Here is a 19,082-nt window from a genome sequence, read left to right on the forward strand (position 1 = left end):
TGCCTCCCACTCTGGAGGCCCTGCCTGCAGCCCTGAAACTCCCACAGCTCTTCTCTGCCCCCTTATTCTGTAGGCCCAGGGCCTGGGGGTGGACAGCAGGGAGGGTGGACATAGGGACAGGGCAGGGGGTGGGGGGCAGGGCCCTTGGACCTGGGGCAAGGAGGGGGGACTGAGGCTGGGGAGGGAGCTCTTGGCTTGGTTGGGCTGGACTGGGGCTCTTGAGTCTTAGGTGGGCTCTGGACTCTGAGCTTGGGGTGGACTGTGAGCTCCAGGCCCTCCTTGTGTTTTGGGGGCTGTTCTGTTAGTCAGGGTGTGGCCCCCACCCCAGGGACCTGGGAGGAGCCTAGGGTGGTCAGTGTCTGCACCCTGCCCAGGTCTCTGGAAGGGACAGATACTCTCCTGGGACTTGCCCTCCAGTGAGGTGGGTGTGGGGGCTGTGAATGGTGGGCCTCCTTGTTGCCTTTGACCTTGAGGCTGAGCTGGACTGTGGGTGCCCGTGTGCTGGTCGTTGAGCCCCTCAGTGGATGTCTGCTCCTTCCTCCTTCCCAGAGCAGCTCAGCAGACGCAGGGATGCTCAGACACCAGGAGGCAGCGGGCGCTGAGTGATGTTGGTGTAGTCTCGGGAGACCTGGGGCTGCCCCTGGAGGACGGCGGTCAGGACCCACTTCACCTGGGGAGGGCACATGTGAGGCGGGCTCTGAGCCAAGCCGGGGCTCCCCTGTCTGGGTGCCCCACCCGGAAGCGGGGCGTCCGTGCCCACCTTGCAGAGGCTGACGGCGGCGCCATAGCTCATGCTGAGCAAGAAGAGCACGATGAAGACAAGGAGGCTGGTCCAGGTCTCCTCCAGCTCCTCGCTCTCCGCCTCCTCCGCACACAGGTCCTCGAGGGCCAGCTCTGTGGGCACCGGGTGGTCAGCCCCCTGGCCTGGGGTCAAGGAGGAGAGGACAGGCCTGGCCACCCTTAGGGAGTGAAAGGAGCTGGGCCTGGTGCCCTGGTCCTGGGTGGCCCCTCTTCGGGCCCCTCCAGCCAGCCCTGGCCACGGGGGCAGGAGGCCCCTGAGCCGGCAGGCAGCTGTGTGGGGGACTCTGGCCCCCAGCCCTCTGTCGTCCATCCCTTTACTCCCAGGTAGCTGGTGTTTCCTCTCCCACCATTTCACACAGCTTTTCTCCTGACTGCTGGTCACCCTCTGTCCCACCCCTACTCCCTGCTCCATGGCAGGTGGTGGTCCCCTGGCCTGGAGAGTGCCCTCCTCCATCAACTGCATGGCCTGTGGCTGCCTAGCCCAGTCCCCTGGGTCCCATTCTTGCTCAGCTTCACTCTCATCAGCCTGGGGGCCCCTCGAAGAGCACGGGGCTGGCCTCCCTGCCTGGAGCCCTCAGGAGAAGCCTGGACCTGGGACGGCCCCTGGAGTCAACAGATCATCACAAGGGATGCCCAAGGGCTGTGCCCAACCTGTGGGAACCCAGAGCTGCCCCCAGCCCCCTGCTCCTCCTGTCCTGGGGCTGGGCCTCTCCTCTCCCAGCACAGCCTCCACTCTGGGCTCTTTCCACGGTGTGGGTTGTGCATGTGGTGCTTTCTGCATGCGTGTGGTGGTGCCCTTGTGCTGTCCACATGTGCATCCACATGCATGTCTGTGTGATTGTGTTCATGTCTGTGTGCACTCAGGTGTGTGTCCATGTGTGTCTGCCCACGTGTCTGTGTGCGTCCATGTGTGTCCATGTGAGTCCATGTGTGTCAGTGTATGTATCCCTGTGTGTTGCCATGTGTCTGTGCATCCAACTATTCATCTGTGGGGTGCAACTGACAGAGAGGGGTTGGCCTGGGGAGACTGGGGCCACGCAGGAAATCCCTTGCCTCCCTGGGGCAAGGGAGGGTCCAGGGTCCAGGGTGTAAGGGTGTGACCTGGGTGATAGAGTGTGAGGGTGTGGTCTTGGTAAAGGGTGTGCCTGGATGAGAGGGTGTGAGGGAGTGGCCTGAATGAGAGGGTGTGAGTGTGTGGCCTGGGTGTGAGAGGGTGTGACCTGGGTGATAGAATGTGAGGGTGTGGTCTTGGTAAAGGGTGTGACTAGATGAGAGGGTGTGAGGGAGTGGCCTGGGTGAGAGGGTGTGAGGGTGTGACCTGGGTGTGAGGGTGTGGCCTGGATGAGGTGTGAGGATGTGGCCTGGGTGAGAAGGTGAGAGGGTGTGGTCTGGGTGAGAGGGTGAGAGGGTGTGGCCTGGGTGAGAGGGTGTGGCCTGGGTGAGAGGGTGTGGCCTAGATGAGAGGGTGAGAGGGTGTGGCCTGGGTGAGAGGGTGTGGCCTGGGTGAGAGGGTGTGGCCTGGGTGTGGCCTGGGTGTGAGGGTGTGGCCTGGATGAGAGGGTGAGAGGGTGTGGCTTGGGTGAGAGGGTGTGAGGGTGTGGCCTGGGTGTGAGGGTGTGGCCTGGATGAGAGGGTGAGAGGGTGTGGCTTGGGTGAGAGGGTGTGAGGGTGTGGCCTGGGTGTGAGGGTGTGGCCTGGATGAGAGGGTGAGAGGGTGTGGCTTGGGTGAGAGGGTGTGAGGGTGTGGCCTGGGTGAGAGGGTGTGGCCTGGGTGAGAGGGTGTGAGGGTGTGGCCTGGATGAGAGGGTGTGAGGGTGTAGCCTGGGTGAGACAGTGAGAGGGTGTGGCCTGGGTGAGAGGGTGTGAGGGTGTGGCCTGGGTGAGAGGGTGTGAGAGTATGGCCTAGGTGTGAGGGTGTGGCCTGGGTGAGAGGGTGTGAGGGTGTGGCCTAGGTGTGAGGGTGTGGCCTGGGTGAGAGGGTGTGAGGGTGTGGCCTGGGTGAGAGGGTGTGAGGGTGTGGCCTAGGTGTGAGGGTGTGGCCTAGGTGAGAGGGTGTGAGAGTGTGGCCTAGGTGTGAGGGTGTGGCCTGGGTGAGAGGGTGTGAGGATGTGGCCTGGGTGAGATGGTGAGAGGGTGTGGCCTGGGTGAGAGGGTGTGGCCTGGGTGAGAGGGTGTGACCTGGATGAGGTGTGAGGATGTGACCTGGGTGAGAAGGTGAGAGGGTGTGGCCTAGGTGAGAGGGTGTGAGAGTGTGGCCTAGGTGTGAGGGTGTGGCCTGGGTGAGAGGGTGTGAGGATGTGGCCTGGGTGAGATGGTGAGAGGGTGTGGCCTGGGTGAGAGGGTGTGGCCTGGATGAGAAGGTGTGAGGAAGTGGCCTGGATGAGAAGGTTGAGGGTGTGTTCTAGGTGAGAGGGCGGGCCTCTTGTGAGTGTATTGGGATGCTGCCTGTGACTGGCAGTGGATGGGTGTGGAGCCTTGGCACCAGTGGACATGGTGGCCTGAGGGTGCTTAGGAGTGATGGGTGTGTCCCAGACTGATTCAGAGTGGAGTGAGGCTGAGCAGCAAGATGGGGCCCTGGGCGCTGAGCTCAGCCCAGCAGGACTGCACGGGTAGGGGGAGGTCAGAGGTGGGGGCCAGAGGAGCAAGGGTCAGAGGAGCAGACCCCACGCTAGCCCACGTGCGCGGTTGGCCTGTTTGTGCCCTCGGGGTAACAGTGGAGGGACCGGTATGCTGGTGCCTGTGTGCAGGTCTGACTTGACCCGTTTCTCTATCTGGAGGGCCTGTGTGTGAGCAGCTGAACTTGGGAGCTTGGGGGCTTATCTGTGTCCAGAGGGGCTGGCAGGAGCCTCAGGCGGAGGCTCCCCCAACTCTGGGGGTCCAAGACCCCTAGAAACGGCTTGGGTCTCTGTGGTCCTTCCCCTAGGACCGCCCTCTGGCTCTTAGAATTTGCTGAGTGAGCAAAATTCATAGTGGGGTAGGCGGAGGCCTCGACATGGACAGTGATGCTGGACAGAGCCCTGCCTCAGCCCTATCCGCCTGCTGTGCCTTCCCTTCCTCTGTGCCGGGACATCCCCCCCAACCCCGACCCACAGCCCATGAGCCCCAAGAACAGGCATGCCCGGGGCTCTGAGCAGGCACCAGAGTGTTTATTGAAAGTGGACAGAAGGTCCCACTGGCCCCTCCCCTGCCCCTGGAGAGGGGCGGGCTGGAGGGCGGGCGTTATTTACCGCTGTTAATGACCACCGATTTCTCCAGGGTCCTAGTCTTGGGCAGTGCCTCATGGATCACTTGGCAGGTGAACTCGTCATCTGTCTTCCAGTTGGCCCTGGGGACCGCCAGGCGGCTGTAGGCGAAGAAGGTGGGGGTGTTGTTGTTGGCCCTGTGGGGCTGCGTGGTGGTGTGCTGGTCTGCCCGCATCAGTTTCTTGTTATGCAGCCACCGCACAGAGATATCCTTGGGGAAGAATTTCTGGATCAGACAGGTGAGGGTGAGCTCCTCCTCATTCTCCATCTCCTTTCTGTCTGGCGAGAACACGTAGACCTTGGGGGCCACACGCTTGCCTGTGGACAGGTATGTGGTCAGCCAGGCTTCTCCCAGGAGGCCCACCCACATCCCTTCAGCCTGCTGCTCACCATCATCCTTGGAGATGGATCGCTGGATATCCGTGGGCAGGTCGCCATGGCTCACTTTGCAGTAGTAGGTCTCACCTTCAACCCAGTCAATGACATCCACTGGCAGGGTGGACGTGACGGTGAACGTCCCGTTGAACTGCTTCTTGATGACGAGGGGGTCCTCGTGCACAGGTTTCCCATTTGCCCTCGACCAGGTCAGTGTCAAATTGTTCGTGCTGGCTAGGTCCACAACCAGGCAGGTGATCTTGGGCGACTTGTTGACGTACAGCTCGAGGGGCGTGGGCGGGCTCAGGTAGGCGCTCACGCCTCGGGGCTCGGACTCGGCTGTGTGAGAGAGGGGCCTGTGTGAGGTTGACTGCCCTCCTCCCTGAGCCCCCGGTGTCTGAGTGTCGGCGTAGGTGAGGGCCTTACCTGTGCACCTGCGGGCATGGTTGTCGAAGTTGAAGCCGTAATAGTTGACCCGGCAGGTGTAGGTTTTTTCGGACACCCACTGGCCCTGTGTGATGTTGACTTCACTGTAGGTGGAGGTCAGGTTGCCCTCCTGTATCTCGGGGCCGGATTGTGCATACAGTTCTTTGGACTCTTGCCCATCCACCAGCCAGGTGACCTTGATTTTGCCTGGGGTGTAGCCAGAGATCCGGCACAGGAGCTGGATGGTGGTGTGGGTGTCGCCACTGGGGTTGCAGGAGGAGTAGAAGAGCTTCACCGAGGGGTCGCTGAAGTTCTTGACGCACTCTGTGGGCAGAGGTGGCAGGCGTGGGGCTGGTCTCCCGGGAACCCCAGCCTCTCCTCCCTGTTCCTCCAGCCTGGCTGGCCCGCCCCCCCCGCCCCCCCCGGCTACCTCACTGGCTACCCCAGCCCTGGCTCACCAGTGCTGACGGTCTTGGTGATGGTGTCGTTGGTCTCAGCGTGGAAAACACTGCAGGTGAACTCCCTGGGCTGCTCACCCGAGACAGTCAGCTGGCTGGTGGTAATGTAGAGACTGGAGTTCGCCATTTGGATGCTAGGGAAGGTCAGGGTGCTCCCGTCCAGGGGCACTGTGTCCCAGGTCACGGTCACTGGCCCTGGGAAGTAGTCCTTGACCAGGCAGCCCAGTGTCACAGGGTCTTCCTTTGTGCAACAGGACCTCAATTGGTAGACGAATGGCTTCTGGGTGGAAGCTGTGGGGACAGGACCAGGGTCAGTGCTGGTCTCAGGACTGTCACCCATATGTGCCAGGCTGACTGCTCACCTGGGGTGGGCTGTGGAGCTGAGGTGGGGTGGTCTGGCTCAGGGAACACTGGGACTCTGCTCCAGCCTTGAGGGACAGATGGCTTCTTCTGGGTCCTTTTCTCACCTCCTGACCCCTCCAGGGACCCCTCCCGCGAGGAGCTGTGCTCCACCTCCTGACCCCACAAGGGACCCCACCAGTGAGGAGCTGTGCTCCACCTCCTGACCCCACAAGGGACCCCTCCTGCAAGGAGCTGTTCTCCACCTCCTGACCCCACCAGGGACCCCTCCTGCAAAGAGCTGTGCTCCACCTCCTGACCCCACAAGGGACTCCACCAGTGAGGAGCTGTGCTCCACCTCCTGACCCCACAAGGGACTCCACCAGTGAGGAGCTGTGCTCCACCTCCTGACCCCACCAGAACCCCTCCTGCAAGGAGCTGTTCTCCACCTCCTGACCCCACCAGGGACCCCTCCTGCAAAGAGCTGTGCTCCACCTCCTGACCCCACCAGAACCCCACCAGTGAGCAGTGACAGTCACTGCCCTTGGCCTGAGTGCCTGGACACAGGACACTTGAGTGGAGGTGCCAACCCACTTCCTGGAGATGGGTGCTCAGAGCCCATGACCCCTGTCAGTGTCTGGGGACTGGAGAGACCTCCAGGAGGTACCAGGCTGTTCTTCTGCCCCACTCAGACCCCTGTTGGAGATCAGGGACTCTGAGAACCCCAGGAACCATGAGTCTGTCCCCTCTGCCCACCCTTAGCCCTGGTCTGAGTCAGAGACCCCCAGGGATCACCAGGCTGCTTCCCCACTCCCAACCCTAACTCAGACCCCCCTGGGGATCCAGAGGCCCCCACTTCCCAGGAATCACCCCAGTCCTTGTGGGCATCCTGTGGGTGGATCAACCTGCTGCCCACTGGGCCCTGCTCCCTGCGGCCAGTGAGTTAGCCCTTCAGGTCCCTGAGTGTTCCATCATGGCTGCCCCTTCACCCCATTCTTCCCCTTAACAGCCCAGGCCCCCTGGTGCTCTGTCTGTGGTCCCCCAGGGAAGTCCAACTACAGCCCCATCAAGAGAGGATGAAGACCCCTTAGGGCCCTCCTCAGTCCCCTCTGCAGCCCCCCTCAGGCTCAGCCCAGTTCAGTCAGCTCAGCCTATTCAGCTCTGTTCAGCCCAGTTCAGCCCAATTCAACCCTGTTCATCCCAGTTCAGCCCAGCTCAACTCAGTTCAGTTCTGCCCAGCTCAACTCATTTCAGCCCAGGTAAGCCCCAATGATTCCTGTTCAGCCCAGTTCAGCTCAGCTCAGCCCAATTCAGCCCAGCTCAGCCAAGTTCAGCCCAGCTCAGCTCAACTCAGTCCAGCTCAGCCCTGTTCAGGCCATTTCAGCCCAGCTTGACACTGTTCAGCCCAGCTCAGCTCAGCTCAACTCAACTCAGCCAAGCCCAGCTCAGCCATGTTCACCCCAGCTCAGCCCAGTTCAGCCCTTTTCAGCTCAGTTCAGCTCAGATAAGCCCAACTCAGTCTAGTTCAGCCTAGCTAAGCCCAAATCAACTCAGTTCAGCCCAACTCAGCCCTATTCAGCCCAGTTCAGCCCAGATAAGCCCAACTTAGCCAAGTTCAGTTCAGCTCAGCCCAACTTAGCCAAGTTCAGCCCAGCTCAACCCAGCTAAGCTCTGTTCAGCCCAGCTCAGCTCAGCTCAGGTCAGCCCAGCTCAACTCAACCAAGCCCAGTTCAGCACAGCCCAGTTCAGCACAGTTCAGCACAGTCAGTTCAGACCAGTGCAGCTCAGGCCAGCTCATCCCAGTTCAGTCCGTTCAGCTTGGCTCAGACTAGTTCAGCCTTCCTCAGCCTTATTCAGCCCTGTTCATCCCAGTTCAGCTCTATTCAGCTCAGCTCAACCCAGTTCAGCCCAACTCAGCCCAGTTTGGCTCAGCTCAGCCCAGCCCTGTTCAGCCCAGCTCAGCCTGTTTCAGTCCTGCTTAGCTTAGTTCAGCCCTGTTCAAGCCAGTTCAACCCATTTCAGCCCAGCTCAGCCCTGTTCAGCCCAGCTCAGCCCTGTTCAGCCCAGCTCAACCCTTTTCAGCCCAGCTCGGCTCGGTTCAGCCCTGCTCAGCCTAGTTCAGCTCTGTTCAAGCCAGTTCAACCCAGTTCAGCCCAGCTCAACCCTTTTCAGTCCAGCTCAGCCCCACTCAGCCTAGTTTAGCCCTGTTCAAGCCAGTTCAACCAAGCTCAACCTGGTTCAGCCAGCTTCAACCTGGTTCAGCCCAGTTAATCCCAGATCAACCCTATTCAACTCAGCTTAGCCTAGTTCAGCCCAACTCAACCCTTTTCAGCCCAGCTTAGCCCAGTTCAGCCCAGTTAAACCCCGATCAGCCCAGTTCAGCCCTGTTCAGCCCAGCACAGTGCAGCTTAACCTAGCTCAGCCAAGTTTGACCCAGCTCAACTCAGCCAATCCCCACTCAGCCCCACCCCTCCAGGGTCGGCAAGCTCACTAGAGAAGATTCTAGCCCAGTCCAGCCCATTCAGCCCAGATATGTTTGGGTTGCCCATTTTATCCCACCTATCCATTCTAGTTTGGCTCTACTCAGCTGAGCCCAGTTTCTTCTGACTCAGCCCAACTCAGTCCAGCCGAGTCCAGTCAAGTCTAGGTCCAGCTAGTTCAGGTTAGCACAGCCCAGTTCAGCCAACCCAGGATGGTTGACTCCTGAGCTCTGCTCAGCTGGACCAGCCTGGTCTAGGACAGCCAAGATAGGCTACCTTGGCCCCCTGAGGACAGCATCTCTCTGAGCCACCTGGCTCAGTCCACCCAGCTCAACCCAGAATCACCTTGACTCCAACAGCCCAGCTCACTTCAGCTCAGTGCACAGTCCCATGTGGCTGAGGACAGCCCGTATGGCCAGTGAGGCCCAGCTGAGGCTGGGATGGTTCGTCTCCCTCCTCATAGCTCCATTCAGTAAGCCACACTTGGCCCAGAGGAGTCTTGCCTGGCCTACCTGAGTCAGGGTGGCTCAGGCCAGACAGTGTGGGTGCAGTGCTCCTGCCGTGCTGGCCGGCATGTGGACTGACCCCTGCAGCTTTCTCCCCTGACCCTGGGCTGGCCACCACTGTCCTGGCTGGCTGTGGGCAGATCCATGCCCAGCCCGCTTTCCATGCCCTGTGTGTGGTCACTGCCCTGGCCCTGACCTGTCTGAGAATCTTGGCCCCTTGTCTCCTTCAGGTCGGCTTCGAGCATTTTCTCCCTTCCCTGCATCCCCATGAGAGGAGTGGACAGCGGAGAGACAAGCGGTGACCCGGAGGCTGTGTTCCCACGGCAGGCAGTTCAGGTATCTTCTCCCAGCAGGGTCTGGGCGGCTCCAGGAGCTGGGGTGCCCAAGGTGCTGGGCCCTCTGTCATGTCCATGGCTGATGTGGCCCGTCTGGCTGGTGGTGGCCATCTGCAGGATCCCTGGCTAGGCTCCTGGGTGAGGTGAATCGTTAATACCCATTGCTGTTATTTTTACATCCAGACGGTAGGGCCTGGGCGTGGATTGGGGGAGCTCTGCCTCAGTGCTCTCAGCTAAAAATGGGGTGGGAACCCCCGGAGGCCTCAGCAGCCCTGGAACTTCCCTTCTCTCTCTGTTCTTGGAAAGTCAACAGTGACGGTGGGTCTCAGGCCAGGCTCCTCTCTGTGTCCTCACCCTCCGGCCTGTGCTGCTGGCTTGTGGCCTCTCTCCTCCATGCCATGGGCTGCCTTGGTGAGCCCTTGGCATGCACTGTGGTGGTGTGATGGCTGGGAAGGATCAGGGCAGCAGGCACGACCCCCATTGCCCCCAAGGCCGCCTTGCGAGGGGAGGTCCTGGCTGCTTTGTGTGTGAGAAGTCGAGGTCTGGTGGCCCCGGAGCCTGCAGTGGATCCTGGGGCTACTCGAGGGCACACTGCCAGGAGGAGCAGGCTGGGGTCTGGCCCACTGGGGCGGCCCTGGCTGCGTATGCAGGGCCATGAGTTCAGCTGGGTGTAGGTAGGGGAGCTATAGCCTGCCCGCTGGCAGGCTCATCCTCTGTCTGTGTGCCTGCTGCCCAATCCCTGTCCTGTAGCCAGGCTCCCATCAGATCAGTGAGGGCCTGGGGAAGGCTGGACACGAGCTTCCCTGGAGCCTGGGCTGGACCGTGCCACCTGGGATGCCATTGTCCACCCAGGGTGTGAGGACAGCAGTGACCTTTGACCTGTGGGACACTCTGATGCTCACTGATGTGTGTTCAGCCGATGATGGCTGAGTGTCGGTCTTGCCTCCATGTCGTGGACCTGGGCTGCAGGAAGCTGTCCCCTGGACCCAGGACATCCTGGGCTGATGGCCCACATGCCAGAGGCCTTGTCAGGCTGGTCCCCTTGGAGGGCAGAAGACCCCATAGGGGCAGCTAGATGCCTGGGGTGGACCCAGTGCACAGAACTGGGGCCCCGAGGCTCCCAGGACAGATTGTCCTGGTCTGTGCCACCCCTCCCCCCTTGGCCCCAGGGACAGATGGTGCATGGGAGGTGGACGGGAGAACACCGAGTTCCCTGGAAGGACCCAAGGTTCTTAGAGAAACCACAGGGAGGGCAGAGCCCCACGGGGGAGCCTCCTGCCAGGTGGTGTCAGGCCCTGCAGCCTGCACTGTGTGAGTGTGTGGGGCTGGGGCTTGGCCTGGCCGTCCAGGCCCACCCCAGCATCCCTTTGCTCATTCTCCCCCACTGTGGGCACTCAGGGCAGAAGCCTTGGTACCCAGCCAATATATATGTTTATTTGACTGTGCTGGGTCTTAGTTGTGGCACATGAGATCTTTAGCTGTGGCATGTGGAAGCTAGTTCTCCGACCAGGGGTCGAACCCAGGCCCCCTGAATTGGGAGCATGGAGTCTTAACTGGTGGACTTGCAGCAAAGTTCCCCCTTGCTAGTTTTCAACTTGTGATGAGCTTCTCCTGGTTAATCCCTTGGCTGTTAATGCTGCTTATTGAATCCTTTTCATTGAACAGAAATTCTTGATTTCCACATGGCAAATTCATCAGTTATTTACCTTCCAGCTTGTACATGTGGGCTGCTGTGTGAGCTTCCTGGGCCTGCCATAACAAAGGCCACGCAGTTGATGGCTTAAAACCAAGGAAATGGACCCTCACATTCTGGGAGCCTGAAGTCCGAAACCAAGGGGTCAGCAGGGCTGAACTCTGCAGAAGGCGCCAGGGGAGGAGCCCTCCTGCCTCTCCCAGCGCCTGGTGGCTTCCAGTCTTTGCCTCCATCTTCACATGGTCGTCTGCCCTGTTTGTCAGCCCCTCCTGTGTTAAGTCATTGGACGTAACATGCTTCTGAAATCTAGTGTGACCTAATCTCAAGGTCCTTAAGCAAATGACATCTGCAGAGACCCCATGTCCAGGCGAGGTCACATTCTGGAGCTCTGGGGGGACGCACACGGTGCAGGGGAGATGCTGACTCTTTGCCAGCCTTGGCCAGTCCTTCTCCTTTCAGCTTTAGAGTTGGCCTGCCTGACGTAAGTGTTCGATTCCAGCAGGCTCCCTCCACCACCCACTCACCTTGCAAGTGCTGTGGAGTAGAAATGCAGGTTGAATTTCTCCGTGGAAGAAGCCAGTTTCTCTGCTCACCTCAGAAGCTTTCCTGCTGCCTGACAGTGCCCCATGCTCCCTGTAGTCCAAGTTCCTAGGAACGACCAGGCTGTTTCTGAGTGTTCTACTAGTCCTTAGGTCTGCTAATTTGTGCACGAGACCATCCTTTTCAGTTATGGTTAGGGGTATGTGTTAACACTGAGGGGGAGAGTCTCCCCCAAACCCTTCATCCTTTGCTTTATTTTTCAAAATGGTCTAAGCTGTAAATGGATCTCGCCAACCAACCAACCAACCAACTCAGCTGGGATTTTGATTTGGCATACACTGTATCTCTTAGTCTGGGAGACAAATGATACTTTAATAAGCCATCCCTTTCTTGACTAGTGTATCTTTCTAGCCATTCAGATTTCTTTTATGCCCTTGAATGGAATTTGATTCTTTTTCTTCAGAGGTCGGGGGCATGCTTTTCCAGGTCATTCCTGGTACTGCTGTGGCTTGTGCTGTCCTTTCTATTGCAGTTTCTGGTAGGTTTTTGCTGACATGGAAGAACACGACTACTTTTGGTAAATTGGTCTTGCATAGAAATTGTGCTGGTTTTCTTGTTAGTTTGCTGATTGTGTTGGCTTTTCCTTGGAAATGATCATATCGTCTGCAAATAATACCTATTTCACATCTTTTCTTTCAATTGTAACAGCCCTGTTTCTTTTTTCTTGTCACTGTACCATTGGCCAGGACCTACCTCTACTAATCTGTTAAATGACCATCTTTCAAACTGTTTCAACCACAGTCCTTGTAAAAAAGTGTTTTATATTATAATTTAATTCACATATATACATTATTTATGAAAGAAGAGTGAAAGTGTTACTTGCTCAGTTGTGTCCAACTCTTTGCAACCCTGTTGGCTGTAGCCTGCCAGGCTTCTCTGTCCATGGAATTCTCCAGGCAATAATACTGGAGTGGGTTGCCATTTCCTTCTCCAGGGGTATCTTCCCCACCCAGGGATTGAACCGAGGTCTCCTGCATTGCAGCTAGTTTCTTTACTGTCTGAGTCTCCAGGGAAGCCCAACATTATTTACATATAACATATATTATGTATATTTATTTACATAACTGAAACAAAAGTTTCATGAAAATATTTAGTCTTGTTATATACAATGCATAGATTTTTTTCATTTTCTTTATTTATTAAAAAATATGCTGTCTACAAGAGACCCATCTCAAAACAAGAGACACATACAGACTAAAAGTGAAGGGCTGGAAAAAAGTATTTCACGCAAACGGAGAACAAAAGAAAGCAGGAGTCGCAATACTCATATCAGATAAAATAGACTTTCAAATAAAAAAAGGTTTTTTATTTAAAAACCTTTATTAGTAAACCTTATGAAAGTTTTTTATTCTTTATTTATTAAAAAAGGTAACTCTGATTTGATTTCACAGTCCACAAATAGTCACGTCATACGTGTGAAAAGCACTGCAAGATAGCATGACAGAAGGGACAGGCATAGTTGCTTCATCCCTAATTGTCTAGGAGCAAGTGACGAGGATGAAAACAGAACACGAAATCTGGTGCAATGGGTCAGGGGACCTGCAGCCTCTATTGGGCTGGCATGCAGAGTCCACTCTGAGTCCAGCTTTTATTCCTAATTGCAGACTACAAAACTTTCTCAGATCTTATCTTTCTCAAGACACATGCTGTGTTAATCACGTACTCCTAAATGTCATGGACAACACTGACGTGGTCCAGATCTCCTTGTTTATACCCCAGGCCATTCTCTTCTGATCTAGTCTCGGGGACAATTAGCAAGTGTGTAGGCAGTGTTCACGCCTGTCGCTGACCCGGTGTTCCAAGGTCCATGTTTTCATGATCTCAGTCATACTCCCTTCTGGGTCTGGCTTTGGGGTTTGAAAGTTAATCATTAACACAGTTTCTTAATATATGCTGTTTTTCCACATTCTCTTTCTGTGGAATTTCTCAAGGCTGTGAAAGTACGTTATTAGGGATTCCCACTACACATCTCCAATCTTGTGGGAATGCCTCTAAAGTTTGTCTGTCAAATGTGTTCCCCATAGCTTTATTCCTTCTTTCCTACATTCTTCTGGGTTAATAAGAACTTCTTAGCATTCCATTCTAATTCCCCTGTCGACTTTTTAGATGAGTCTCTTTGCATTATGGTTTTCATGACTATAGTGTGCATCCTGAAGTCACCACAATGAACTTAGATTAAATATTTTGCTACCTCACATAAGTCATTAGAACTTTGAAAAACTTTAGTTTCATTTATGAACTCATCCTTTGTGCTATTGTCATGTATATTGCATCCGTATATATTAAAAACCCCACAACACACTGTTGGTAATTTTTAAAAAATCAGTTATCTTTTCAAGAAACTAAGAGAAGAAAGATAATTTTTTGCACTTGCATATTTACCATCTCTGAAGCTCCTCTTCCCATCCTGTAGACCTGAGTTTTCAGCTGGTGTCATTCCGTTTCATCACGAAGTTCTCTGTTAGCCTTTCCTTTACTGCAGGTCTCTTGGAAATGCACTTCCTCAGGTTTTGTGCGTTTGTAAATGTCTGTTATATATTCATGCTCATTTTGGAATGATATTTTCTCTGGATATAGAATTCTGGCTGAAACTCCCCATTCTACTGTTTCCTGGTCACTGCTTTTCCTTATGAGAAGCCAGATGTAATTTGCTCCCTGCACATTTGGGTCATTTCTCTGACTGCTCTCAAGGCATCCTCTTTATCTTTGTGCAGTTACATCAGTTTGTGCAATTTGCCTCCACATGGCACATCATGTCATATTTACTGTTAGGAACTGGCTGAGCGTCTTAAATCTGTGAATTGATATTTTGGCCACATTGGGAACTTTTGGCTTTTATCTCTTCAAAGACTTTTTCTGCCCCATTCTATTGCTTGTCCCTTTCTAGGACTCCAATTTTACATATTTTCAAGTGTTTCATAGTGTCCCGCAGGACATTGAGTCTCTTTTACTTATTTTCTCCAATATTTTTCTTTGTGTTCTTTGAATTGGATTAAAAACATTTTATTGATATATAAAATACAGATTTAATATGTATCTATATATTATTTAAAATGTATTTTACATATGTAACACATTAGAATATCTATAATAAATATAGAATATTTCTATACTGAAATCCGTGGCTGATTCATGTCAATGTATGACAAAAACCACTACAATATTGTAAAGTAATTAGCCTCCAACTAATAAAAATAAATGAAAAAAAAAAAAAAAAAGAAATGCAGTTTTCTGACCTGCCTTTTAGCTTCTTCAATCTGCTGTTAAGCTCATCAAGTGACTTTAAAAAATTCAGACTTGTACTTCTAGTTCTAGAATTTTTATTTAGTTCTTGTAAATCGTTTAAAAATTTTCTCTTTAACAAGTGGTGCTGGGAAAACTGGTCAACCACTTGTAAAAGAATGAAACTAGAACACTTTCTAACACCATACACAAAAATAAACTCAAAATGGATTAAAGATCTAAATGGAAGACCAGAAACTATAAAACTCCTAGAGGAGAACATAGGCAAAACACTCTCCGACATAAATCACAGCAGGATCCTCTATGACCCACCTCCCAGAATATTGGAAATAAAAGCAAAAATAAACAAATGAGACCTAATTAAACTTAAAAGATTTTGCACAACAAAGGAAACTATAAGCAAGGTGAAAAGACAGCTCTCAGAATGGGAGAAAATAATAGCAAATGAAGCAACAGACAAAGGATTAATCTCAAAAATATACAAGCAACTCCTGCAGCTCAATTCCAGAAAAATAAATGACCCAATCAAAAAATGGGCCAAAGAACTAAACAGACATTTCTCGAAAGAAGACATACAGGTGGCTAACAAACACATGAAAAGATGCTCAACATCACTCATTATCAGAGAAATGCAAATCAAAACCACAATGAGGTACCATTACACGCCAGTCAGGATGACTGCTATCCAAAAGTCTACAAGCAATAAATGCTGGAGAGGGTGTGGAGAAAAGGGAACCCTCTTACACTGTTGGTGGGAATGCAAGCTAGTACAGCCACTATGGAGAACAGTGTGGAGATTCCTTAAAAAACTGGAAATAGAACTGCCATATGACCCAGCAATCCCACTCCTGGGCATACACACTGAGGAAACCAGATCTGAAAGAGACATGTGCACCCCAATGTTCATTGCAGCTCTGTTTACAATTGCCAGGACATGGAAGCAACCTAGATGCCCATCAGCAGACTAATGGATAAGGAAGCTATGGTACATATACATAATGGAATATTACTCAGCCATTAAAAAGAATTCATTTGAATCCATTCTAATGAGATGGATTAAACTAGAGCCCATTATACAGAGTGAAGTAAGCCAGAAAGATAAAGACCAATACAGTATACTAACACATATATATGGAATTTAAAAAGATGGTAATGATAACCCTATATGCAAAACAGAAAAAGAGACACAGATGTACAGAACAGACTTTGGGACTCTGTGGGAGAAGGCAAGGGTGGGATGTTCTGAGAGAATAGCATTGAAACAAGTATACTATCAAGGGTGAAACAGATCACCAACCCAGGTTGGATGCATGAGACAAATGCTCAGGGCTGGTGCACTGGGAAGACCCAGAGGGATGGGATGGGGAGGGAGGTGGGAGGGGGGATCGGGATGGGGAGCACATGTAGATCCATGGCTGATTCATGTCAATGTATGGCAAAAACCACTACAATATTGTAAAGTAATTAGCCTCCAACTAATAAAAATAAATGAAAAAAAAGTTTCTGTAGAGATTATCTGCTCCATTGACAACCTTGTATTTTGACTGTGGGTCACATTTTCTTGTTTCTTTGCTCAAGTAGTGATTTTTGAGTGTGTGCTGGGTGTTGCAGATGAAACATAACAGAGGCGCTGGATTGTGTACTCTTCCTCAGACAAGGATTGATTTTCTGTCGGGAGGCAGTTAGCGTGACTGGACTCCAGTCTGTCTGCCGTGGCACCATTCCTGTGTTTGGCGGTAGTTCGGGTTGCCTCAGTTCCTTTGACCTCCCACTGGTGACTCTCCCAGGCCCTTTGGAGTTTTCCCTGCACATGCACAGGGGAGGGGATCTGTGCAGAGTGTGCATGCTGCATTTGGGGGTTCCCCTTCTGTGGCTCCCTCATTTTCTGGACGTCTCTAAGTTCCAGCTGCCCTTGCATGCAGCCCTGTGATGCGACCCTCGTGCTGACTGCAGTTCCTGCTCATGTCCTAGCTATACCGGGCGCCAGGTCACAGGTACTTCCTCAGACTAATCTTTCAAAGGGTCTCCAGTGCCTTTTGGGCATTCCCCACTGCCTTCAGAACCTTTTTTAGGATAGTTTTTTCCCCCCACAGTTTATAATTATTATTTGCAAGGGGTTAGTCTGGGCCAAGCTGCCCCACCTGTCCTGGAATCAGAACTACTTTCTCTGATGTGGTTTTTCACTTTCATTTCTCTGGTAACCAGCATGTTTCCTTTCAAATGTTTGAGCTGTTGGGACATCTTTTGTGAAACATCTGTTTAATTCTCTTTACCACTTCTCTGCCAAACTGTTTGATTTTTCTGATTGGTTTGTAGGAGCTCTCTCTATATTCTGGATCTATTTCTGTTGTATATGTAGGAGAAACTGTGGAAGACTTGGCAGTGGGTCAAAAGGCTACTTCTTGTGTCTTCTGTGGAAAACAAGGTGTTGTCTTGCATACCCTTCAAGGTTGTCTGATCCTAGAGGGCTCTATGATTTTCACTGTCTTTGAGCTACTTCATAACTCCATAAGCCGTGGATAATTGATGGCAATGCAAATTCTCTGTTTTGGAAGGACAATTGTTTCTTCCCTGCCTCCCATTTATAAACTCATTTCTCTTAAAACATTTATGTTTGCTTAATTCTGGCCGTGCCGGGTCTCTGTTGTTGCGGTGAGTGGGTGCCACTTTCTAGAGGTGGTGCGCAGGCTTCTCACTGCGGTGGCTTCTCTTGTGCAGCATGGGCTCCAGGGTGCATGGGCTTCAGTAGTTGCGGCTCCTGGGCTCCAGAGCGCAGGGTCAATAGTTGTGGCTCCCAGGGTTAGTTGTCTGGGGCATGTGGGATCTTCCTGGATCAGGGAGGGAACTCGCGTCTCCTGCAGGGGCAGGCAGATTCTTTACCACTGAGCCGTGAGGAATGCCCTTCCAGCAGGCATTCATTTATTAGGCTGTGTCATTCTTAGTCTTGGTGTGGGATCTTTCGTTGTGGCATGTGGGCTCAGCAGTTGTGGTGTGCGGGCAAAGTTGCCCCACGGCATGTGTGATCTTAGTTCCCCAACCAAGGATCTAACCTGTGTCCCCTGCATTGCAAGGCGGAATCTTAACCCCTGGATCACCAAGGAAGTCCCTATCAACTCATTTCTGCATCCTTGATTGAACTATATACATGTGATACTTTAAATTCTCCTTTGAACTGGGTGTGACCCACTAATGAATGAGTTAAACTGTGAGAAGTGTCCTTTATGTATCCGCTCATCCTCAGACCATGTTTCGAAACGTGTCCTTTAGCAGGTCACTGCCATGTCCTCCCACGTGGCCCCATGTAGCCTGAGTCCAGGAAGTTCCATGGCCTGGAGGGCGGGACAGGTGTGTGTGTGTGTCAATGAAGATGGAGGTGTGTGTACAGGACTTGACACACTGCCAGGTGTGTGTATGCAGATGGGCGTGCGTATACAGGAGGTGAAACACTGACAATTGTGTGTGTGTGTATAGACACAGATGGAGGTGTGCATATACCAGATGACACTGACAGGTGTGTGTGTGTAGATGCAGATGGAGGTGTGTGCACAGTAGGTGACACCCTGACAGAGGGGTGTGTGTGTGTGTGTAGATGCAGATGGAGGTGTGTGCACAGTAGGTGACGCCCTGACAGAGGGGTGTGTGTGTGTGTGTGTAGATGCAGATGGGGTGTGTGTACAGGAGGTGACACACTGTGTGTGTGTGTGTGTGTAGATGCAGATAGGGTGTGTGTACAGGAGGTGACACACTGACTGTGTGTGTGTGTAGAAGCAGATGGGGTGTGTGTACACCAGGTGACACACTGTGTGTGTGTGTGTGTGTGTGTAGATGCAGATAGGGTGTGTGTACAGGAGGTGACACACTGACTGTGTGTGTGTGTAGATGCAGATGGGGTGTGTGTACACCAGGTGACACGCTGGGAAGTGCGTGTGTGTGTGTGACCTCAGGCTCACATGGGTGCAGCTGAAGTGGCTCAAGGGCAAGCACCCCCACTGGGCTTTGGGCATCATGGGGAATGTGCAGAGGTTAGGGTGAGAAATGGAGTATTTCCTGCCATATCAGTAAATGAGAATGCCACGGTTATCAGCAATTGCAGCCCTCCAACGTGAGCCAGTGGCCCTGAGGGCACTCAGGAAAGAGAAGAACACTTACCTTCTAGAAGCCCGCAGGCTGCAGCCTCTCCTTATGGTGAGTCCTAGGGAACTCAGGATGTGAAAACGCAGGGTGCTGGCCCCAGGATAGCTAAGGTGCATACAAAAGAACCCTGTCAGCGAACCCAGACTCTTGTATCTTCAGGTACACAGAAAAGTGCTAAATCCCTTAACTTGGGCTTCTGGTTTTATTTAATTAACAATAACGTTTTTACATTCAGATTGCCTGGCCTTTGTTGCAAACTTCTACATGCAGGCTCCTCCCTTCATAGCAGTTCTTTCAGGGTGCTTGAGGTGCTGTGCCCGGGCTTGAAGTCCTAAAAATTCCCACCCAGTTAAACATAACTCTTAACTTTTAGGTTGTGAACGCTTTTAAATCGACAGAGGGAATGTGTGAGGAGGGGTGCCCTGTGGTGTTTGTTACAGCCTCCTGCGC

The 19,082-nt window shown here is 53.0% G+C and overlaps 1 gene segment (V, D, J or C); it reads right to left on the reverse strand.

Moving 5' to 3' along the window:
- Nucleotides 1-3,926: 3,926 nt before the first annotated feature.
- Nucleotides 3,927-5,963, reverse strand: LOC122706351. The segment is given in 4 exon segments: nt 3,927-4,361; nt 4,434-4,757; nt 4,845-5,168; nt 5,303-5,963. Coding segments are annotated over 4 exon segments (1,329 nt in total).
- Nucleotides 5,964-19,082: the final 13,119 nt, after the last annotated feature.

Source organism: Cervus elaphus, chromosome 13, assembly GCF_910594005.1.
Source record: "Cervus elaphus chromosome 13, mCerEla1.1, whole genome shotgun sequence".
NCBI classification, from domain to species: Eukaryota; Metazoa; Chordata; class Mammalia; order Artiodactyla; family Cervidae; genus Cervus; species Cervus elaphus.